Raw genomic sequence first — 25,726 nt, 5'->3', positions numbered from 1 at the left:
TACAAAGTAGCGGATTCCTTTACTTAGCAGGGGATTCCTTTACACAGTAGGGAATTCCTTTACAAAGTAGGGGATTCCTTTACAAAGTAGGGGATTCCTTTACTAAAAAGGTGATTCCTTTACTAAGAAGGTGATTCCTTTACAAAGTAGGGGATTCCTTTACTAAGAAGGTGATTCCTTTACTAAGAAGGTGATTCCTTTACAAAGTAGGGGATTCCTTTACTAAGAAGGTGATTCCTTTACTAAGTAGGTGATTCCTTTACTAAGTAGGGAATTCCTTGACTACGTAGGGAATTCCTTTACAAAGTAGGGGATTCCTTTACTATGTAGGGGATTCCTTTACAAAGTAGTGGATTCTCTTACTAACTACTAATATACAAGAACAACAAACTAGGTATGAGGTTTTGTTAAATGTCTGATTTATTGACAGTATGGTGGGTCAGACAGTTGGACCCTGAAATCTTTTGCCCCTGAATTTTATTAATCAAATGACTAGGTAGAGCAGTTCTTAATTCTTTGCATTAATTTATTAACATAATGCATTTTATTTTACATAGGGTTATTTTCATTATGATTAAGGCAGTATTTATTCCAAATGGTAGCAAATTTATCAACTTGACAGCATTTTCTAGTCAACTACGTATAACCCTTCACACTTTACAACACAAAAATTTGTAGTTCGCCTCATATACAAGAAAATTAATAACAAGGCACAATAATATTGTAGAAAAAAAAAATCTTATCTTTTTAGACAAACAGAACTTTAATGCCTTATAGTGGCTCTGATGATGGAGCACAGCTATATGTATAAATGTGTATGTAAAATGATATTTGTAAACAAGGGATACATCTCATGGTACATACATATTGTGGTACAAGTATATGGGTGGTTGGCTGGAAAGTGGTACCAAATCCCTGTGTGCAATATGGCCAAGGACTGACATCTTGTCTTTTGTCTTTTTTATTTATATTTCTTGGCATTTTACTGATGCTAATTATGTATGAATGTGCCTTTATTTCTAGATGTATGTTAAATGATAAAATAGGTAATGTATAAAAATATATGGTTTTTGATGTCGTATACTTCGTAGCATATTCACAAAAACTCAATACAAAGCAACCTCACAAGCACTTAGAATCACACAAACACTGCAGGAATCATATGTTCTTAACATTGACAGATTATAACACATGTGTACTCCGACATCCTGTCTAATCCAGCATGTTTGTGTCAGGATGAGAGGCATATAGACAAGTTTCACAGTAGAAAGAGTATTTTTCTATTAAATACCGATTGGTAAACTTATCACCTTTTTATATAAGTTTGTATTTTTCATTAAAAAGTTTATTATCTTTCTTAATATTACATGTATTTTATAACAACCCAAAAAAAAAAAAAGTTTCAGGTTTTCAGATTTTTTTTTTAAGACGAAGAAATTTGTCTAAAACTGAAGTCTGAGTAATCAAATAGTGCTGGTTATTATATATTTTCTAATGCTTTTACTTTCTTATCCAAAAAATTGACATAAAATACATATATTGTGTACACAATGGAATATCGCTTATATCACAAATAGAGGTGACTCTTGTAAATAAATTATAAATACAACTCCTATCTACTTTTAACTATAAAATTGCACTGGGTATAATGAAAAATATGTTAATGGAATGTAGTATGGAATGAGGCATTTACAAGTAACACAGGATGTATGGAAAGGTATTTGGCTTAATAGCACTACAGGTAACCATATATATCTTCAAATCATTCTGTCTTTTAAATGTTCGAAAAGAAATTCTTTATCAACTAGATTTAAATGTTCTTTCTGTCAGGAAATTATTTCAATCATTTTCAAACGAAAAATTGTTAGGAAATAATTTTGCTCATTTTCAAACAAAAATTTAACACAAGTTCAGATTTTCACTTGAGTTTTGAATATTTAAATACTTATACAGAAAATTAAAAAAAAAATGTATGAAAGCATACATTGATGAATAAAAGCTGGGGTTTAGAATTTTCAATTCTGAAATAATTAAATGTGTTTTTTTCTATATTGATTTATATATGACTGCCCATCATCTTACACAAAAAGATGTAACAGAGAAAAACTAAATAAAAATTCACACAAAACGTTATCACAGGTCACAAAACAATGCATAAATCTGACATTTTTGATAATAAATGAGGATAAATCTGATAAATTTAATGATAAAATGTAGTAATACTGAAGTCGTATGACATCTACAGTGCAAGACCCAATGGGAGACTGGAAAAAACTTAACATGAAATTGCCATTCTGATCTATCTAGAGTTAATTCCCTTTGTTTAACTTGTCAGATGTATAGTATAAAGATAGCTTGACAGCTGATGGGGGCTGGAATGGTAATCGCTAACACAGCATTACTTTAAAAACCCATGTACCATCATTACACAGAGCTTTAAAGACTTACCAGTTTTTCAAGCGAAAGGATATTACCTGGTAATTTTGAAAGCTCACTGATTTGGAAAGACATGATTTAAAAGCTCACTTTTCCAAAGAACTTGAAAAGTGATAAACTCTTTTAAGTATGATTATTGTGATTCAAATATAGATTATCAAATGTTATATTCTAAAAACGAATGCCTTGATACTTCTTAAATAAATTGGTTATAAAGAAAACTCTATACTTAGAAAATTATGCTTTTAAAGTTATTGGTAATAATGAAAATTCTTGCATATACTTACAAAAATAAATAAACAATCTCAGACAATATCCTGCTAATTAGTGAGCTAGTGAACTTTAACAGAATTATGATTTTAGAAATGCTCATAAAACTGGAGTCTTATTGTACAATTACATTTTTATATAATTAATCTGCCATGCAGACAACTTAAATTCTAAAAAAATCAACATTATAAAAAATATGTTTTTGATGAATACAATATCAGGTAATATATATCATACATACAATTATTTAATAATAACAAGCTGGATTAACAATGAGGAAATCATATTTGGCATTGAAGCGTAATGAAATGAAATACGTCAGCAGGGATGTGAATTCAAACACGTGCTTATAACAATTAAGAAATAGAAAACTAAGAATTACACTAATATTGTATGCAGTGTCTGCTGGGATCCCTGTAGTATCAAACCATCTTCTCAGGCAAACAACCTGCTAACCCTGAATAGGCTTTTGTTGTCAATCAACTTTGTCTGTACTGTTCACTTCAAATATCAATTGTCTCCCTTTAAATGGTCAGCATGAACCGTTGAGTGAGAGGGCCTAGCTCAAAATTTATAAAAAATCCTGAACTTAAGGAAATCCCTTAACTTAGAATTTCCTATAGGAAATATTACTTTATGAGAAAACAATATTTCCTTATATAAATTCTGTATGTGCACTTATGGATTATTAAATTAAAAAAAAAAAAAAAAAAAAAAAAATTTATCAGTTAGGGGATCTTGATGAAACTAACTAGGCCTGATGACTCCACTTCCATGTGCCACCTCCCTGATTAGTCCATTAGCAGGGACCTATACACCTATACATGTCACCGCCCTGTACACTCGGAAATGGACAATTCTTTACACATCCTCAATGTTGAGTTAACAATGCCCCTTAAGTCCTCCCATGACTATGGACTGGTGGATATTATAGTTGATAGTTTATATGAATTGCCATACCACTTTGTTATAGAATGGTACTGGGAGTATTAAAATACTTGACAATTTTGTTTACTGAGGAATCATGATTTGACATTGAGATACACTAGAGTCGTCCTTCTGTGGTAGTCCATTGGTTTTTAAAAGATCAATATTTCTTGGCATGCAGTATACAAATCTGTTGATTTTGGAACCGTTCCTTCACTTTGTGATAAGAGTTCATTCTTCCCCATGGCAGGCTACCAGGTGCTCTGAGAATGTGTTAGCCTAATAGTAATGGTGCTCTTTCACACCGGTTTGAGTACAATACTCGGTTACCCGACACTCGCCGATTCACATCCTCCCAGGCTGGTCCTAGCTCTTCACCTGCACACCACAAATAACAAAACATGATGAAACGTTTTCTTTTTTTTTAATCTTCATTTCTTTAACTATTTAAAACTGTGACTTAAAAGAGTCTTTTAAACCTGAAATTTTGACAAAATCTTGTGTTCTGGCATATTGCAACATTATGCTGTGAAATTCTAAATAAAAAAGATTTATTAGATTTAATTGTCATTATCAATACATGTACTGTATCCTCAAATAAGCCCCCTCTCCTTGAGTAAAAGTTTAGTACTGTATTTATCCTCAAATAAGCCCCCCTCACTAGTTTAAAAGTTAAGTAAGTATTTATCCTCAAATAAGCACCGCTCACTAGTGTAAAAGTTTAGTACCATATTTATCCTCAAATTAGCCCCCTCCCCTAATATAAAAGCTTAGTACTGTATTTACCCTCATAAAAGCCCCTCCTCAAATACAAAAGTTTAGTACTGTATACATCCTCAAATAAGAGAGAGACCCCCCCCCCCCCCCAATATAAAAGCTTAATCCTGTTTTTATCCTCAAATAAGCCAAAGTTAAGTATTAAAGTTTGAGGAAGGATTATTTTTTAAATACTTCTAGCTAACAACTTTAAAATTGATGATTTTGCAAAAATTACAATGGGGGCTTTAATATTTCTGGACAGGATTTAAAACAATTTGTGGATAAATACCACATATGTTCATATTGCAACAGTTCAAGACATAGCTGGTGTAATCAAAATCTCAGTTTTTACTCTCAATTTCTACACATAATTTAACCTGTACATACCTTATATTTCTATTAATACTTAGACTCTAGAGATAGTTCATCTGCTTGATCGTCAACACCCGCCAACCCTCCCAAGTTTTATTTATTATATAATTAAGTATATACAGGATGCCTGCCGGGCTCTCCCCAAGTCTTCCTACATTTAAAATTTTAGGCTAACATCTACACCTGCCGGGCTCCCCCCGGGTGTCAAAATTTTTAGAATGTGTTTATATTAGCTTGTCAATCTCTTAGAATGTGGTCATAATATTAGTTTATACATGTACACCTGCCGGGCTCCCCCCGGGTGTCAATCTCTTAGATTGTGGTTATATTAGCTACACACCTGCCGGGCTCCCCCCGGGTGTCAATCTCTGAGAGTTTGGTTATATTCGCTTACACACCTGCCAGGTGTCATCTTTTTATTGACAGCATTTTGCATCTCATATAATTGGTGTGAGCAGTGGTGTTAGTCAGTCACAGACAATGCAAGTTATTGTCATGTTTTATTTAATTGCAATGCTTAGTTTAATTTTAGGTGCGAAGTGATTCTATTTTGTATCAGTACAGTTACAACTGTCATATGCTCACTGTACATGATTGTATATGGTTATACATATAATCGATTGTTTTAAGACAAGGTTTGGAAAATATGTACTTGCATGGCAGAGATTGCTTTAACAGTTTCTTTATGAATGAATGTATGTATGTTTGTGTATTCCTGCTGGTTTTTCGCATACTCTATTACATTGTTTTTGTATATCATGTCACTTACCATCATTGGGCTACTCTGTAAGATGAATTTTATCATAAGTTCTTTTTGACTGCCTTATTGATATTTACGGAATTCTTTAATTTAGGCCTTTAAAATTCAATATTTGCTGAATTTTTATCCCCCAATTTATTTTTGAGGGTTAATTTAAGCTATCATGTTCTTTTTCATTATTTAACTTTTATGGATACACCTGCCGGGCTCTCCCCAGGTGCTACTTCTGACCTCCTGGGCTAACCTATAGTGCTGGTACTATAAACCCCAGGCAGAATGTTAGTTTTTACAGAGTAGCCCCTAAGAATGCCAAAATATAGTTAGTTAGTTTCGGTTCATTAATAAATCCAATTAACATTACTACTGGACTTTGTTGTTTTGTATAAATTAATACTTGTGACTAAAATTTCATCCTGTTAATCCATGATTTCTACATTTACAACACCTGTGTTTGCACACACCTGATTTCTTCATACCAATCACTAAAATTTCATCCTTTTGATCCCTGATTTCTATATTTATCTTATGTGTCTGTACATATATACATGTATACACATGTACCTAATTTCTAGAAATACCTGTGACTAAAATTTTATTATTTTGCACCTGATTTCTATACCTACCTGTAATCACATTGTAACTTTTCCGTACAGGTGGTTCCCGTGACACACCTGTCCCTAACATGTGTCCGAGTTTGTTGTGGATCCGTCCGTACTGCGACCAGTAGTTTGGGTGATTTTTGTCCGATTTAATAGTCTGCTTCATATCTGCACCCTCCGTCTGATCGATCCTGTTGACTAGCGACGTCATGTGTAGTCGATTAGCCTGGTGGAACATGTATATTGATGTAATTGAATTCATGTTATAAACAAGAGCTGCTGTTCATGGACTGCAATGTAGCTTCATCCATCAAGTTTTGAAAAATATACTGTTAACCAAATTCCAATAGAAAAAATAGTACAGTATTCATTTATTAACCATATTGATTTTACTGCATTTAAGGAGTTTAGCACACTAATATTAGTTAATGATCAGCTATAACATATATCTAAACAATATTTTTACTTTAAATGGATGTATGATTACCAATGTTGAACTCAAAGGAAAATCCATGCCAAAATTCAGCATTTCAGTATATTACAGGTACTGGTAATATTCATAAATTTTCAACTTCCACTGAAGTTTTACGATAATAGTAAGACTATCTAAACCCCTATTCCAAATCTTTGGATAAGATATAAAATTAGAATGTTTACACGTATGCCACATTCATCCTGAAACTATCTTAAATGACTGGCAGAATCAAAATAACAATTAAGTGTTGATATATGGAAAAGATTTGATATGAAACAATTGAACGGTTTAATTTATTACTGTTAACTGAAACCATCATTGGAATATACCTACAATACCATAATTAAGAAATGATTTTTTGTTTGTTTTGAATTATATAAAATTATATATACAGTGTATACATGAAAAAAATAAAATAAAAATCATTCTGAAATTAGAAAAAAAAATTAGATACCTAGGCAGTACCACTTTTTTCATATTCACTAAGATGAATTATAAATTAAGATGAAGTGATCTATCACCAAATATTCCTGTTATAAAATCACATCACAGCTAACGAAAACTATTAATTCTGTCACCTTTATCCAACACCTTGCAGACTCTCTAACAGAAATGATGACCACATGGACACATGGAAGTGGTTTTGTCAATCAATTTAAAATTGGAAAAATAGAAGCAGTACAATATAATGAATAAGTGTGTTACACTAAAGGTCGCTACATGAATGGGTACAAAAGAAAATATACATGTATACCGGATTTTAAATGAGTTATTCATTTCATGTGAGATTTCATGAAACAAGTCTTAGAAAAAATTGTTTTCTTAATTATCAGCGAGCAAAAATTTAAACTTCAAGATGTATCAGAAATATAGAATTACCAATGTGATCGTGATATGGACCTTTAATGATGATAAGAAAAAGTGTAGTACATAGTAAACGTAGCCATGTAACAGCTGATTTTAATCAGATTGCTGCAGGCATTAATAGAAAATTTAAAGTCTAAAGAAGTTACAAATGCTTAAACAACGTCAAGATGGATACAAATCATAAATATGAAAAAATACACCAACTGAAGAAGAAGAAGCGAGAAATTCACATTTTACTATAAATATTGACAATGACACTAATGGCAATAATATTATAATGATGAATTGTCTCCTGAGCTAGAAACATCATAGTTAATTATAAAATAATACTTGTAATTAGGAATCGTTAGCCTTATTATTGATTATCTTTCTGTTTTCATTCCTGTTATTTGTTTGTGATAATTCTTTAAAATTAGATATTAAAGGCAGTATTGAATTTGTAGAGTTATGCTTTGCCATGCATCCAATAGCCTAGTACATCAGTATACATTAATACATTGTTAAATGTATATTTCTGAGTTTGCCATAGCTACAATCTGAACCTGGTACTTCAGTATAAACAATTAAATACCAGGTAGTTAAATGTTATAATTCTGAGTTTGCCATGCCTACAGCTTATGTTTGTATAGTAAAGCGTACATGTAAACTATGAATACGCTGGTATTTTATACTAATATATGTACAGTTTCCATTACATGTACATAACCTCACAGGAACTACAAATTTATTTGATCAATTTGGTGACACGTTCCATTTCGTTATCTTTATAAATGGCAATTGGAAATATAGAAATAAACTTTTTTATGAAATTGAGAAATGTTCATAAAGTGATTGAAAAATTAAAGGATGATAACCATGTATCATTTTCAAAGATGCACTTAGTTATTTAGAGCGACTATAACCAATTTCATATGCATTAAATTGTGATTTCTTCCTATAAATAGTGAAATGGGTCTAAGATATAGCGATGCATGAACCTATACCGTAAAAAAAAATGTAATTTACGAGTTTTAAAACTCTCTAAAACTTTAGGTATTTAAAAAACAGTTGAAGACGCTTTATTTTTTTGTAATTAAGGGAAATGAAATTTACATTCTGAAGTGTTTCCTCTCCAACGAAACCAACAATACATATCATTTATCAAAAATCTTAGTTTTATGATATACATTTTGTATTTTAGAAACATATGACACCAGATAATGTTTTCCAACATTTATTTTTACAGTTAAACATCTAAATATAACAACTGAAGATAATTGGAAACTGCATCAATTTAAATCATCCTCGTTGCCAAAAATAAAGTTCAAGTGTAGGAATAATGAAATCAAATTTACACTCTTTAGTATTTCATTCCCAATGAAACGAACAATTCATATCATTTTTCAAAAATCCTTTTGCCATTTCTTAAGATTAACAAAAGATCATCCAATTTAATTTTGAAACTTAAAAATAATGTCTAAATTATCCTGTTCTGAACTAAGACATTTTACTAGAAATAACGTGAAAACATTTATGAGAAGTCCAACAGATGACAATTTTTGATTGCTCATAAACATCTATGAATGGTCAGTAATATCACTTTATAACAGGAAGGATTTTTCAGTTGTAAGCTTACAAACATTTATATAAAGTTTCACTCTCTACTTTAATCAGTTTTCTTCTCAAAATCCAAATGATCCAGTTTTAAATTGAATATCACATATCTATTCCACACTTTTGGATTTTCTCATAACCATTTGTCTGTGCAAGTACCATTCTGAGGCTGGCACAAGAAGTTCACGAGCCTGGAAATTTACTTAATTCTGTATAACTATGATCCTTGAGTAATCATTTACAAAAAGATATAAGTGTAAAGTAAGATTGACGAGGTTTATTCAGTTAAGATAACAGTGTTTATCAGCCTCATCAACGATAAAATGTATATGTAACTGTGAGCACGTGTGATTTTGTCACGAGAAAATCCAAAATTATAGAAAAGTTGGGTTCATCAAGACCACAGTACAGTATATTCACTATCTAAGTATCAGATTTTTTATTACTGTGGATGTTAATATCTTGATTTTGTTATGATTTAATTTGTCTAATTCTCATATATGTTTCCTCTATGTAGAATTATAAGGCCAGAGGACAGTAGTGATATCATGTAAACTTTAACCTGTATATAGAAAACACCTCTCTTTACCGACCACCTCCATGTAATGTCACCCTCGTTAGCTACAAACTCCTTAAAATGACCCAGCTTCTCCAGAAACTACATTCCTATGCCAAACTCCTACCTTACAGTCACTTTTACCACAACACCTACGTCACTAAACAACAACAGCAACTACATGTACATCCATTATCATATTAACCACCACAAGGCTCCCTATAGATAGAGACCACCTTCTAAGAAACCATCTTCCCTCATAAGTCATCCTTTGAGAACCCATCTTCCTCCCTACAGTGACCATTTACCCTAAGACACCACCTCCCTACAGTGACCATTTATCCAAAGACACCACCTCCCTACAGTGACCATTTACCCTAAGACACCACCTCCCTACAGTGACCATTTACCCAAAGACACCACCTCCCTACAGTGACCATTTACCCAAAGACACCACCTCCCTACAGTGACCATTTACCCTAAGACATCACCTCCCTACAGTGACCATTTACCCTAAGACATCACCTCCCTACAGTGACCATTTACCCTAAGACATCACCTCCCTACAGTGACCATTTACCCAAAGACACCACCTCCCTACAGTGACCACCTCCCCTTCAAAACCATCTCCCTACAGTGACCACCTCCCTTAGAAACCATCTCCCTACAGTATGACCACCTACCCCTTAGAAACCATCTCCCTACAGTATGACCACCTCCCCTTAGAAACCATCTCCCTACAGTATGACCACCTACCCTCAGAAACAATCTCCCTACAGTATGACCACCTCCCCTTAGAAACCATCTCCCTACAGTATGACCACCTACCCTTAGAAACCATCTCCCTACAGTATGACCACCTACCCTCAGAAACCATCTCCCTATGGTGACCACCTCCCCTCAGAAACCATCTCCCTACAGTATGACCACCTCCCCTTCAAAACCATCTCCCTACAGTATGACCACCTACCCTCAGAAACCATCTCCCTACAGTATGACCACCTACCCTTCAAAACCATCTCCCTACAGTATGACCACCTACCCTTAGAAACCATCTCCCTACAGTATGACCACCTACCCTTAGAAACCATCTCCCTACAGTGACCACCTCCCCTTAGAAACAATCTCCCTACAGTATGACCACCTACCCTTAGAAACCATCTCCCTACAGTATGACCACCTATCCTTAGAAACCATCTCCCTACAGTGACCACCTCCCCTTAGAAACAATCTCCCTACAGTATGACCACCTCCCCTTAGAAACCATCTCCCTACAGTATGACCACCTCCCCTTAGAAACCATCTCCTACAGTGACCACTTCCCCTTAGAAAACATCTCCCTACAGTATGACCACCTACCCTTAGAAACCATCTCCCTACAGTATGACCACCTACCCTCAGAAACCATCTCCCTACAGTATGACCACCTACCCTCAGAAACCATCTCCCTACAGTATGACCACCTCCCCTTAGAAACCATCTCCTACAGTGACCACCTCCCCTTAGAAACCATCTCCCTATGGTGACCACCTCCCCTTAGAAACCATCTCCCTATGGTGACCACCTACCCTCAGAAACCATCTCCCTACAGTATGACCACCTACCCTTAGAAACCATCTCCCTACAGTGACCACCTCCCCTTAGAAACCATCTCCCTACAGTATGACCACCTACCCTCAGAAACCATCTCCCTACAGTATGACCACCTCCCCTTAGAAACCATCTCCTACAGTGACCACCTACCCTCAGAAACCATCTCCCTACAGTATGATCACCTACCCTTAGAAACCATCTCCCTACAGTATGACCACCTACCCTCAGAAACCATCTCCCTATGGTGACCACCTCCCCTTAGAAACCATCTCCCTACAGTATGACCACCTCCCCTTAGAAACCATCTCCTACAGTGACCACCTCCCTTTAGAAACCATCTCCCTATGGTGACCACCTACCCTCAGAAACCATCTCCCTACAGTATGACCACCTACCCTCAGAAACCATCTCCCTACAGTGACCACCTCCCCTTAGAAACCATCTCCCTATGGTGACCACCTACCCTCAGAAACCATCTCCCTACAGTATGACCACCTACCCTTAGAAACCATCTCCCTACAGTGACCACCTCCCCTTAGAAACCATCTCCCTACAGTGACCACCTCCCCTTAGAAACCATCTCCCTACAGTATGACCACCTACCCTTAGAAACCATCTCCCTACAGTATGACCACCTACCCTCAGAAACCATCTCCCTACAGTGACCACCTCCCCTTAGAAACCATCTCCCTACAGTGACCACCTCCCCTTAGAAACCATCTCCCTACAGTATGACCACCTCCCCTTAGAAACCATCTCCCTACAGTATGACCACCTACCCTTAGAAACCATCTCCCTACAGTGACCACCTCCCCTCAGAAACCATCTCCCTACAGTGACCACCTCCCCTTAGAAACCATCTCCCTATGGTGACCACCTCCCCTTAGAAACCATCTCCCTACAGTATGACCACCTACCCTTAGAAACCATCTCCCTACAGTGACCACCTCCCCTTAGAAACCATCTCCCTATGGTGACCACCTCCCCTTAGAAACCATCTCCCTACAGTATGACCACCTACCCTTAGAAACCATCTCCTACAGTGACCACCTCCCTTTAGAAACCATCTCCCTATGGTGACCACCTACCCTCAGAAACCATCTCCCTAAAGTATGACCACCTACCCTCAGAAACCATCTCCCTACAGTATGACCACCTACCCTTAGAAACCATCTCCTACAGTGACCACCTCCCTTTAGAAACCATCTCCCTATGGTGACCACCTACCCTCAGAAACCATCTCCCTACAGTATGACCACCTCCCCTTAGAAACCATCTCCCTACAGTATGACCACCTACCCTTAGAAACCATCTCCTACAGTGACCACCTCCCTTTAGAAACCATCTCCCTATGGTGACCACCTACCCTCAGAAACCATCTCCCTACAGTATGACCACCTCCCCTTAGAAACCATCTCCCTATGGTGACCACCTCCCCTTAGAAACCATCTCCCTACAGTATGACCACCTACCCTTAGAAACCATCTCCCTACAGTATGACCACCTCCCCTTAGAAACCATCTCCCTACAGTATGACCACCTACCCTTAGAAACCATCTCCCTACAGTATGACCACCTCCCCTTAGAAACCATCTCCCTACAGTGACCATCTCCCTTTAGAAACTATCTCCCTATGGTGACCACCTCCCCTTAGAAACCATCTCCCTACAGTGACCATCTCCCTTTAGAAACCATCTCCCTATGGTGACCACCTCCCCTTAGAAACCATCTCCCTACAGTATGACCACCTACCCTCAGAAACCATCTCCCTACAGTATGACCACCTACCCTCAGAAACCATCTCCCTACAGTATGACCACCTACCCTCAGAAACCATCTCCCTACAGTATGACCACCTACCCTCAGAAACCATCTCCCTACAGTATGACCACCTCCCCTCAGAAACCATCTCCCTACAGTATGACCACCTCCCCTTAGAAACCATCTCCCTACAGTATGACCACCTACCCTTAGAAACCATCTCCCTACAGTATGACCACCTACCCTTAGAAACCATCTCCCTATGGTGACCACCTCCCTTTAGAAACCATCTCCCTACAGTATGACCACCTCCCCTTAGAAACCATCTCCCTACAGTATGACCACCTACCCTTAGAAACCATCTCCCTACAGTATGACCACCTCCCCTTAGAAACCATCTCCCTACAGTATGACCACCTACCCTTAGAAACCATCTCCCTACAGTATGACCACCTCCCCTTAGAAACCATCTCCCTACAGTATGACCACCTACCCTTAGAAACCATCTCCCTACAGTATGACCACCTACCCTCAGAAACCATCTCCCTACAGTATGACCACCTACCCTCAGAAACCATCTCCCTACAGTATGACCACCTACCCTCAGAAACCATCTCCCTACAGTATGACCAGCTCCCCTCAGAAACCATCTCCCTACAGTATGACCACCTCCCCTTAGAAACCATCTCCTACAGTATGACCACCTACCCTTAGAAACCATCTCCCTACAGTATGACCACCTACCCTTAGAAACCATCTCCCTATGGTGACCACCTCCCTTTAGAAACCATCTCCCTACAGTATGACCACCTCCCCTTAGAAACCATCTCCCTACAGTATGACCACCTACCCTTAGAAACCATCTCCCTACAGTATGACCACCTCCCCTTAGAAACCATCTCCCTACAGTATGACCACCTCCCCTTCAAAACCATCTCCCTACAGTATGACCACCTCCCCTTAGAAACCATCTCCCTACAGTGACCATCTCCCTTTAGAAACCATCTCCCTACAGTATGACCACCTCCCCTTAGAAACCATCTCCCTACAGTATGACCACCTCCCCTTAGAAACCATCTCCCTACAGTGACTATCTCCCTTTAGAAACCATCTCCCTACAGTATGACCACCTACCCTCAGAAACCATCTCCCTACAGTATGACCACCTACCCTCAGAAACCATCTCCCTACAGTATGACCACCTACCCTCAGAAACCATCTCCCTACAGTATGACCACCTACCCTCAGAAACCATCTCCCTACAGTATGACCACTTACCCTCAGAAACCATCTCCCTACAGTATGACCACCTACCCTCAGAAACCATCTCCCTACAGTATGACCACCTCCCCTTAGAAACCATCTCCCTACAGTATGACCACCTACCCTCAGAAACCATCTCCCTACAGTATGACCACCTACCCTCAGAAACCATCTCCCTACAGTGACCACCTACCCTCAGAAACCATCTCCCTTCAGTATGACCACCTACCCTCAGAAACCATCTCCCTACATTATGACCACCTACCCTCAGAAACCATCTCCCTATGGTATGACCACCTACCCTCAGAAACCATCTCATTACAGTATGACCACTTACCCTCAGAAACCATCTCCCTACAGTGACCACCTACCCTCAGAAACCATCTCCCTACAGTATGACCACCTACCCTTAGAAACCATCTCCCTACAGTATGACCACCTACCCTCAGAAACCATCTCCCTACAGTATGACCACCTACCCTTAGAAACCATCTCCCTACAGTATGACCACCTACCCTTAGAAACCATCTCCCTATGGTGACCACCTCCCTTTAGAAACCATCTCCCTACAGTATGACCACCTCCCCTTCAAAACCATCTCCCTATGGTGGACCTTCTCCCTTTAGAAACCATCTCCCTACAGTATGACCACCTCCCCTTAGAAACCATCTCCCTATGGTGACCACCTCCCTTTAGAAACCATCTCCCTACAGTATGACCACCTCCCCTTCAAAACCATCTCCCTATGGTGGACCTTCTCCCTTTAGAAACCATCTCCCTACAGTATGACCACCTCCCCTTAGAAACCATCTCCCTATGGTGACCACCTCCCTTTAGAAACCATCTCCCTACAGTATGACCACCTCCCCTTAGAAACCATCTCCCTACAGTGACCACCTCCCCTTAGAAACCATCTCCCTACAGTATGACCACCTACCCTCAGAAACCAGCAAGCTCCCCACTGTGCTAATTCAATAAGAAAAGGGGTAATGATAAAATTATTCTTCCAAACATTCTGATGTCTTCAATAATAGTTACCAAGTCCAGATTATCTCACCTCTAACGTTAACAGACAGTACCCAGACAGTATACAGAGTATATACTCACACAACTCTTTACTAAAACAAGGGAATCCTTAATTTTGACATGATATATACCACTATTTAGAAAATGTTGCATGTTGGTAAACCAGGTTTGTACATTGACATGATATCACTGATGAATTAAGAAAGACTATATACCACGAAGCTACAAGATGTAAACTTACTCGTGCTGTAGCCTGGAAGAAATAGATGGAGTACCCATACACCATTAGTACAAAGATCCAGTATAAATGTAAATATAACAAAGAAAAAAATATCAGAAGATCATTTAGATAAGACAAAATGTTAATAATATTATTAGAATACAAATTTTAGATTGACAGAAAAATTGAATAATGTAAAAAAAAAATACAGAAATATTATATAATTGTATATAGATAATACAGTATACAATGTACATGTACTGTTGACATGTATTGTAATTATAATTAAAACCAAAATTGGCATTGCTTGGGAAAAAAACTTATATTACCAGGTAATTGTTTTATAAGATGAATAATTAAGGCTTACGAGTTTTCATCCTTGATGGTCTTATACATGGTAGGTATACTGTGCATTTTGATTCTTTACAAAAGGCTCCAGTCAGAGTTTTTGATGTATAACTCATCTCTTTTAGGTTAAAAAGGTATAATTCTTTACATAGCCTATATATTTCGTGCACAGGCATTAGTCAAATTGATTGCCCTGAAGCAAGATATACAAAATATGCTGATCTCAATGATATAATTTGAATTTGATTTTTTCCTCTTTAACATTTGAATAATTTATCGATTTTTCTTATAAAGACTAAACGTATCAGAACTGTAAACCAATCAACTTCAGGTTTACAATCAAAATGTTAATAACTTAAGATATGAGAAGAGCAGATTGAAACATGTATGTACATAATTTTAAAGTGATGTTTTGTGAAGCGATGAAGGTAACATAGTGCCCACGTTGTATACCTACCGGTATAATTTCTTTCTCATGGAATGTACCCTTGTAGTGGGTGTCCCAATATTTATCCTGCTGGTTCTGACCGATGTCCCATTGGGATGTGTGCATCGAGGGACATCGTGGGGGACGTCTTACTGGATTAAGTGATTTACTGCCACCAAAATACTGAAGTAGAAAAAAATATGTTTCAATGACAGCACTCATTTCAACCTTTCATAAAATCACATATTATCAGACTTTGAATACACCCCACAGCCCCGCCCTCCACGAAAATGAAAATCGAAGATATATAATGCGTTTCATTTTTTTTTTTCAGTTTTTTTTTTCTTCAATATTATTTTTATTGTTCGAAAATGTTTTGTTCCAATTTCAGACAAGCACTGGCTCTAAACACATACTGTATTTGACCTAATATGCCCAGCTGCCCCTATAAGCACACCCCGACTTTTTACAGGAAAAGAGGATGGCATACAAATAGAAATATTAAAAGTTAAGCTCACTAATCAATCACTTTGAAGATTTTAACCAAACACTCTCGACATTTTTACACTACATAAAAATATGCAAATGAATAAAAAAAGAATTATTTTCACATGGAAACTTTTCCTTGCATATGGTTTTACTAAGTACACCCGTTATGTGTATATAAGCGTACTTGAGGTTACTAACAATCTTTCATAAGATTCTAGCCAAGCCCATATATCTTATCTAAAAAAGATCCGTCAAAAAGTATTTCAAAGGCATTTATTTTCATTGTCAGTTTATAGGGCATGTATTCATTGATTTACTAAAATTCATTGGAATAACGTTGTAGAAGTAAATTATTTACATGTATTTAACATGTCTTTGTGTCAACCCCTCCATGCCATGAACCCAATTTTCCCATAACAGTCTAATATACCAAAGCGAGTCTTACTCATTATTTCTCACAGACTATACACAGTAGTTCCACTCCAGAAAAAAAAACATGATTTTTAAAAATGATATATAGACCTACACTGGCTAGGTAATTATTTTCCATTGACATGAATAGATCTTAAGTCATGCTTCAGCTAGCTATATCAATAAAAAATCAATTTTGTTCAAAGTCAATAATGAATATTCAGCAAAAGATATATTAAGAATTGTTGTGTTATGTTCACAGTGTTTAAGAGGTTCGTGATTTGCTCTTTGTACGAGAGTCAAGAAACATGAATCTAAATATATATTATTTAGCCTTTCACAAGCTGCAATAAAAAGAAATAAGTATATATCTAAAATGTAAATGATATTGAAGCCTATACATATTAAAAGGAACTGCCAGCATGAACTTTTAATGATAAACATTGAGAATATACTCTCATGCCCTTTCCAATTCTTCTAAATGCTAATTTTAATTTAAACAATAAACATGAAAATCCACTTATCTCAGTCCCAATCTGAATCTTAATTTTATCCTCTTAACAATTAACATGTACAATACATTCTCCTTCCCATTCTTTATCCTAATTTTATCCTTTTAACTCTAAATACAGACAAAACATTCTCCTTTCCATTCTAAATTCTAACTTTATCTATTTACAGGTTTACTGATCATCCTATAAAATACAGTATAAAGTATACAATTTTTACCACCACATTTAAAGCAAAAAAATTGGCAAAAAATTAGAAGAAATATTTGTTTTTTGGGGTTAATCGCCCCATGTACAGCCAGGGTCATTTCGAGTTGGGGTCTCCTTGTAGTAGCTGGTGGCTACCTCACTAAAAAAATACAGAAGGCCATTGAATGATGTCCAGAGCAATTTGAGTAAGAGTGTCTTACCCATGGAAGTACATGTCATCACAGATCAGTCTGTTTCTTAACAGCTATGGGTAGGGAGCATCAAACCACACACCTCGTAAGAAATGATATCTTATGCAAAGAATGCACAGATGATTAATTTGTGTAGGAACCAGTTCTACAACTGAATGTTTGGCAAATCCATTGTATCCATGCAGTAATTCAGTAACTGCATTTGGTGGTGTAAATGTGAATTCAGGAATGTTACTAATTTTAGTGGGCAGCATCAAAAGTTCAATGCAAGTGAACCCATACCCCATGTGAGATGAATATGTTTCCCCACGTAAGAAGTTCCAGTGTGACAAATAGTGCAGGCCCTTTTCTTTGAGGCAAGTCAAAAGGCAAAAGGGAGTTGGGGAGGGGATGTTTGGTGGGGAGCTAATTCCTTAGCTGGTCAAATTTGATATGGTGGCAGTGATGCAAAAATATTATTGAAACATTTATAAAGTCAACTCTAATTCTTATGTGTAGTTGGTGTCAAGCTGCTTCTCTTTTTCCAATCCAGCGAAAAAAACAAAAAACTGCAGGTTTTGAACTACCTGGTACTAGATACAGAAAAAATGTACCAGGTACAGAATAAAAAAATCTGTCATTAAGGTCTTCATAGAAACTTGTATGACATTATAATATAAACCCAATACCACTTCCTAGATTTACTTACAGCCGATATTACATGTATTTATATTCTTTACCTGATTTTCTGTCCACTTCGGTGATTCCATCCCCCCTAAAATACTCCACCTTCCAATTTTAACTTCTTTTTTTTATAAAAATTTAGTATTTAAATCCTACTGCTAATTATGTTCTTTGGAATTAAAACAGTAATAAATGAAATACCTCATCCCTATATGACTCAAGTAGACCGGTCTATTCATTGATCTGGACCACCATTTCATGGTCTCAAAGGGGTGTAGAGGTTATAAAAATAGTTAATTCAACTTTGGATTAAATGTAAATTAAATTACCAGAATTAAATATAATACGACCATGTTATTGAGTAAAACTTTAAAACATATATACATATACAGGCAGTTATACCCAAAGCCGGATTAAATCATTATCGATATAGTTCATGTTTTCTTATCGATTAAATGCATTAATTGTATGCCGAGATACACCATTATTTGCAAGTATTGTAAGCTTAACAAAACATAGTAGTAAATGCAATTTTTGTATTTATCACATTTTCTTTGAGATTTTAACAAATAAAAGTTATTCCAAAATAAGTTGTCTGTTACAAATTAACATGAACCACAAATAATTTTGTTTTTATTTGGATTAAAATTGAATTAAAAAATTGTACTTATTGAGTCATATACGTAGCTAACAAATCTTAATAAATGTATGTTGCCTCGAATTTAAAGGAACTGTATGGGAAGGAACTAAACAAAGAATTTCCCTGTACAAGGCTTGATGTCCAGGCATTGCTGAGCAAATTCACAATTAGAACAATTTAATCGATCATGTGATTTAATTACTCTCGCTAATCAATCTATTTAATTACCAGTGTAACCGGGCTTGGCTATAAACTCAAAGAGCGTAGTGTGATCATAAATATATGAAAAATCAATATACATGTACCACTTTCATAGCTAGCATTTAGTTGGAGCTTCTAAGAGAGAATGAAAAGGAAAATGGATCTGGTCTGGACAAAACACCAGTGATAGTACAATTCTAATGCTCAATGATTCTTCCTTCAATTCAGTCTTAAATCCAAGTTAGGCCCCCAATTTCATTTTTCATTTACTTAACTTCTTACATTTCCAGAGGATGTACGCGTAGAATGAAGTCCCTAAATATCATAATGGCATCTGTTATTGATTAATTAAGGTGAACTTAATCCATTGTATTATTTCATTATCAATGAAGTTGATATATACTGTAAATGAGGTTATATTTTACACAAGGAGGGAGGGGGGGTGATTTTGCAATTTAAATATGTAAACTATACGCTTTGGGGTAATTTTCGTGATACATCTTGTTTGTAGTTCAAGATTACACAACTTGACAAAATAATATGCGCGGGGGAAATTAGAACTCAATTTTTCATATTTATAGTTGTATGATACAATGGTTAATAAGAAATGAAAACAAATAAATTTCATACAGCCACTTGTGTTCTGCTGGGTTTTATAATCCTTCCTGAATAAACAATCTGTGAATGAACAAATATCAAATAAAATTGTCTGAAATATGATACAACCTTAGTGAAGGATAATTTTATTTATAACTTACACCTCTACATGTATACAGAGTAAATTACTTCAAACAAAACCGAAAGCCAATGATTACTGATCAATGCAAGAGAACACACCCAGGTGTCAATGTGATATCGGAGCTTCGGTGGGTGGTGATCGAGTACCGTATATCTGTTTGTATAGACAATTGTAGCCTCGTATCGGAAGCCTCGAGTGTACACATAATTCTATACAACATTTAGTTGAAAAATGGCAGTAGGTCTATAGGTCTCAATTTAAAAACAAACAAGTTGGACGGTGAATAGGTCAATATTTATAGTGACCAGGGACAACAGAATGCTTTGACAAGGATTTACGATAAATCTTTAAAAGGCCCCATACAAATCCGAAAGGACTAGGCAGATAGGATTTTAATACAGATCCCCGGTTGTTGATATGACTGAAGATGGTATATGTATATATATATATATATATACGTATGTTCGGCCAGGTGTAGAGGTTTACAAAAATCAGGTGTATCATAAGCTTAGCTATATGTACTCAAATGTTTTCTGATGTTCATTTCAATTTAAAAAGATCATATTTTTATTTGTAATATTATGTGATATTTAAAAATCAATAAATTCTCTCCATTAATATACATGTATGTTATCAATCAACAATAAAAAGTTAAAAACATGATTTCATAGGAGAGTAATCATAAGATTGGTCAGCAGTCAGAAGAAAAGGTAAATTTTATGTAGCATTTCGCTCGCATGATTAAAAAAAATACACATATAAAAAGAGGTTATTGTTTTTTTTTTTGTTTTTGTTTTGGTTTTTTTTTAAATATTACTGGAAATGATACGAATTATTATGATGAAAAAATACCAAATCAGAATCTTATGCTGAAGTAGTATTGCATTTTTAAAAAAGTAGAATTTGATAAAAATTAATCAAATACATAAAATTAGTATATCCTAGGAGTGATTTCATGAAACATAACTAATAAGATCTTATTAACAAGGCTTAGACACTGTATGATCCAACAAAATATCTAAATGAGACAAGATGTTGGAAGTATTATTACTTCTTTTATTATTACTATTATTATGATTTAGAAAGAGATTACAACATCAATTTCACATAATTGCAAAATATTAAGATTTCTATTGAGAAACCGCTATGTTTAAATTGACAAGCCGCAGAAAAATTTATAGACCTTCTTCTGAAAACCTCCTTTTAACAAATCAAAACTTTATGTTAAGCTTTTAAATCACACATCCATTGGCAACATGTATTCTATGGTGATTCCACCTTTTTTTGTGTGTATTTCATGGTTTAAAATCTAATGAATTCAGTAATATCACTTGATCATTTTAGTAGACAATATCAGAATATCAAAGAGGCAATATCACTTATTTAGTTGATATTATCACCCATTCCAAGGTATAAAATGAACAGGCCTGAGTTGAATTGGTGATATCACTTAATTAGAAGTTTTATTTCACATATTCAAACTTAGAAGTGGAGAATATTAACTTCCATCACCCATTTTAAGGTGTAAAATGGACAGGCCTGATTTGAATTGGTGATATCACTTATTTAAATGTTTTATTTCACATATTCAAACTTAGAAGGGGGAATATTACCTTCTAAATGAGTAATATCAAATATCTGCATCCAATAACACAAAATGGTATTTAAAAGTAAATACATGTCGTACAAAAATCCATGAAATCCCATCCTGTTTGATAGGCATGTACACCTTTCCTTCGATGTAATTTAAGTGAGTGAGCCCATGTCCCAAGAAGTTTCAGTGACTCTAGTAGATGGTGTCTGGACAAGCTTTTACTTTCAAGCTTGATGTAGGTCAAAGGTCAAAGTGTAGGTCAGAGTGACCTACTTTTGGTACATGACACACCCTCACTTCATACATTGACCCCTAATGTGAAGTTCCATTGACAATTACTGTAGGAGAAAAAACCCAGACACAACAGTGGAAAATTAATATGAAGCTATACTTATTAAATTTGGGTAACAAATTGTGTCTTCTTCCAAATATTGGGCTGCCATAGTTCAGTCGGTTAGAAGGCCAGCCACGTAACCTCAAGGTGAAGATCTGAGGTATATGGTTTGACATTCCCTGCCTGTATCATTTTGTGAATCTTAGGAAGCTGAGAAACGGGTCGGTCTGTGTTGTCTTGGTTGTGTTTTTGAGCAAGACACTTTACCCCAATTGCTCTGGATGGCATGCAGCGGGCCTCTCATATGTTTCCAGTGAGGTAGTCACTGACTACTACAAGGGGACCCCACCTCAAAATGACCCTGGCTGTTCATTGGGTAATAAACCCAACAAACAAACCCAAACATGGAGGGTTGGCAGTATGATTCCAACAAGACAGAAGATGTCAGAACATTTCAGGATCACTGACTAAACAGGGCTCATTAATTGTAGCAAGGATAAGGTAAAAACTCATTAGTTAATGAGGTCTTGTATGTTCTGTTACTTTCATACAGTTATTGACTACTTGGTCAATTGCATAAGAACATACAGAAAATTTGGTTAATACCGTCCTCAAATTAAAAAAAAACAAAATAAATATTGATGACCTTATTTTATTTCCCTGACACATAAAATACTGAATCTATCACTTTATGTCAACAACAATGATAATATAACAACAAATTTAATAGGCCATCATAATATTAGCTTAGTGTTTTGTTTGTGTCTTTAATACTTTAATAAAATAGCTTCAAAATACATTTAAATTCAAACATGTCAGTTATAGAAGTAATGTGTTTAGAAAATTGTTTTGGTTCATCAGGATATTCTATTAGCAAGACTCCTCTAAATAGCGTTTTCATGTTCTGTCTAGAGGCTTACACCACAGGGTTTGGATATGAATGATGATATACAGTGTACATACAATGTTTACATTAAATGTAACTCCATTATAGATTATTATCATTCATTACAAACCATGTACCTACACTTAAGATCTCATCTCTGAATGATGATGACAAGACAAAAAATGATTCACAATATTGAACCAAACATTACATTATCTCTGGAACTTTCCATCAGATCTTTTTTATTTCCCTTCCACTATGACTACAGGTATCTTACAACCAATAATATCCATATCTCAGATCTTGCATTTCCATTATACAACCTGTCATGTCCTAAACCTCCTCTCTACTACATCTCTCCTGTCCTACACCTCCACTGTCCTACTCCTCCACTGTCCTACACCTCCACTGTCCTACACCTCACCTGTCCTACACCTCCACTGTCTTACACCTCACCTGTCCTACACCTCCACTGTCTTACACCTCACCTGTCCTACACCTCCACTGTCCTACACCTCCACTGTCCTACACCTCCACTGTCCTACACCTCCACTGTCCAACACCTCCACTGTCCTACACAACCACTGTCCTATACCTCCACTGTCCTACACCACCACTGTCCTACACCTCCACTGTCCTACACCACCACTGTCCTATACCTCCACTGTCCTACTCCTCCACTGTCCTACACCTCCCCTGTCCTACACCACCACTGTCCTACACCACCACTGTCCTATACCTCCACTGTCCTACACCACCACTGTCCTACACCTCCACTGTCCTACACCTCCACTGTCCTACACTTCCACTGTCCTACACCTTTCCTGTCCTACACCTCCCCTGTCCTACATCTCCCCTGTCCTACACCTCCACTGTCTTACACCTCCACTGTCCTACACCACCACTGTCCTACACCTCCACTGTCCTACACCTCCACTGTCCTACACTTCCACTGTCCTACACCTTTCCTGTCCTACACCTCCCCTGTCCTACATCTCCCCTGTCCTACACCTCCACTGTCCTACACCACCACTGTCCAACACCTCCACTGTCTTACACCTCCACTGTCCTACACCTCCACTCTCCAACACCTCCACTGTCTTACACTTCTACTGTCCTATACCTCTCCTGTCTTTCACATCCAGTGTCCTACACTTCTACTTTCTTACACCTTCTTTATCCTACACCTCCCCTGTCCTACACCTCGACTGTCCTACACTCCCCCTGTCCTACTCCTCCACTGTCCTACTCCTCCACTGTCCTACACCTCCACTGTCCTACTCCTCCACTGTCCTACACCTCCACTGTCCTACACCTCCACTGTCCTACACCTCGACTGTCCTACACTTCCCCTGTCCTACACCTCGACTGTCCTACACCTCCACTGTCCTACTCCTCCACTGTCCTACTCTTCTCATGCATGTTCATCACCGGTCCTCCATCACCTCTTCTATCCTACACGTCTCCTGTCCTTTACCTGTCCTATCCAACAACTCTCTTACCCGACACTTTTTCTGTCGGCATCTCGCCTGTGATATCCCACATTATTACAATTGAAACTAGATACATGTACATAAATATTAAAGTAATTTATCGCGACTTACCTGTTTATTAGACGTCTTATATGCGTCCCGGGAGTCCCAGGGCGGTTTTGCTATCGTAAGAGTAGTTTTATGCATGGCCCTCACGCCCTTGCCGTATTCGTAAGGGGCGGATGCTGCCCGCATCCTGTCCGTATAGGCCGGCGAAATAACCGGATAGTGGCACCCATCTTCCGTCAGTAAAGTATTCGCACTTTTACCCTGCCCAAAGAGCACATGGGGTCTGGGACCTGGCGCGCTCAACATAGCACCGAATCGTCTGTCAATCCGTAATATAGCGATTCACACCTAGGAATTCACACTGTCCGATTTCTCACAAAGTCATATCCGTATATTAAAACTGACAAGTTATAGGTAAAATGTCCAGTCTGTGCTGTTTACGTCTGCGTTTACCAGGTGTAAATATCCTACAGCCCAGACTGTTTACAAATCTTTCATGCCAGTGGCCCAACGACTAGAAATGATTATGACACTTCCTGGCAACGGACGCTAGCTGGCTATAGCGCACCGTTCTAAAAATAGTCCACCGGTATCACAGGTACATACGTGGTTCAAACGGGCCCGTCAATTAGCTTCATTGTTCGTGTAATTAGCAGGATAACTAGTGCGATTTATTATTGATTTGTATGAAGTCGATAAGAGCTCTCTTGTGGTGGGGATCGGTACTAAAAAGACCCCCACTACTTGAGAATGTTATATTCTTCCACAGTGGACATGTTCAATCAGAGACGTACTATGTGTTAAATCCGTTTATTTGTATCAGTTGTAATTATATTCCGTAAATAACTAATAGAATGTGCTTGATTATACGTGCCCCTTGACGGACATCATATACCAAAGGGATTCGTTACAAATGATATATATATATTATATATATAACATAGTAAAACAAATGACGACGGAAGACAACTTTTTGACTCGTGCCCTGACCGGGCCATCATATCATTCGTAACAAATCCCAGTGATCAGACAGAGTATATTGAGGTATCTGCGTACAATTATATAA

At 36.9% G+C, this 25,726-nt stretch overlaps 1 protein-coding gene and 2 long non-coding RNA genes across 4 annotated transcripts; all 3 read right to left on the bottom strand.

Moving 5' to 3' along the window:
• Window positions 1–397: 397 nt before the first annotated feature.
• LOC117338268 lies at window positions 398–25,180 on the bottom strand. Of its 2 annotated transcripts, XM_033899553.1 has the most exons (5): window positions 24,724–25,180; window positions 16,283–16,435; window positions 15,499–15,510; window positions 6,148–6,349; window positions 398–4,011 (listed from the first exon to the last, which is right to left on the bottom strand). In XM_033899553.1, exons 1-5 carry the CDS (start codon window positions 24,964–24,966, stop codon window positions 3,908–3,910), a joined length of 714 nt encoding a protein of 237 aa, XP_033755444.1. In that variant the 5' UTR covers window positions 24,967–25,180; the 3' UTR covers window positions 398–3,907. The 2 variants fall into 2 exon arrangements, with proteins under 2 accessions (XP_033755444.1, XP_033755452.1); XM_033899561.1 differs by lacking the exon at window positions 15,499–15,510.
• LOC117338288 lies at window positions 11,058–12,218 on the bottom strand. The gene is made up of 3 exons (XR_004534998.1): window positions 11,563–12,218; window positions 11,179–11,495; window positions 11,058–11,077 (listed from the first exon to the last, which is right to left on the bottom strand). It is a non-coding gene; the product is annotated as an uncharacterized LOC117338288 (long non-coding RNA).
• Window positions 12,345–12,749, bottom strand: LOC117338282. Its single transcript, XR_004534996.1, has 3 exons — window positions 12,570–12,749; window positions 12,431–12,502; window positions 12,345–12,363 (listed from the first exon to the last, which is right to left on the bottom strand). It is a non-coding gene; the product is annotated as an uncharacterized LOC117338282 (long non-coding RNA).
• Window positions 25,181–25,726: the final 546 nt, after the last annotated feature.

This window comes from Pecten maximus, chromosome 1 (genome assembly GCF_902652985.1).
Source record: "Pecten maximus chromosome 1, xPecMax1.1, whole genome shotgun sequence".
NCBI classification, from domain to species: domain Eukaryota; kingdom Metazoa; phylum Mollusca; class Bivalvia; order Pectinida; family Pectinidae; genus Pecten; species Pecten maximus.
Note: the sequence above shows the minus strand (reverse complement) of the source record. Positions and strands in the feature narration are given on the sequence as shown.

Coding starts and splice junctions, on each gene's coding strand:
- LOC117338268 (XM_033899553.1), bottom strand. CDS start 24,966: ATGTTGAGCGCGCCAGGTCCCAGACCCCATGTGCTCTTTGGGCAGGGT. Junction 16,436..24,723: donor ATAAGACGTCTAATAAACAG/GTAAGTCGCGAT, acceptor TTTCTACTTCAG/TATTTTGGTGGCAGTAAATC. Junction 4,012..6,147: donor AAGTTACAATGTGATTACAG/GTAGGTATAGAA, acceptor TGTGGTGTGCAG/GTGAAGAGCTAGGACCAGCC.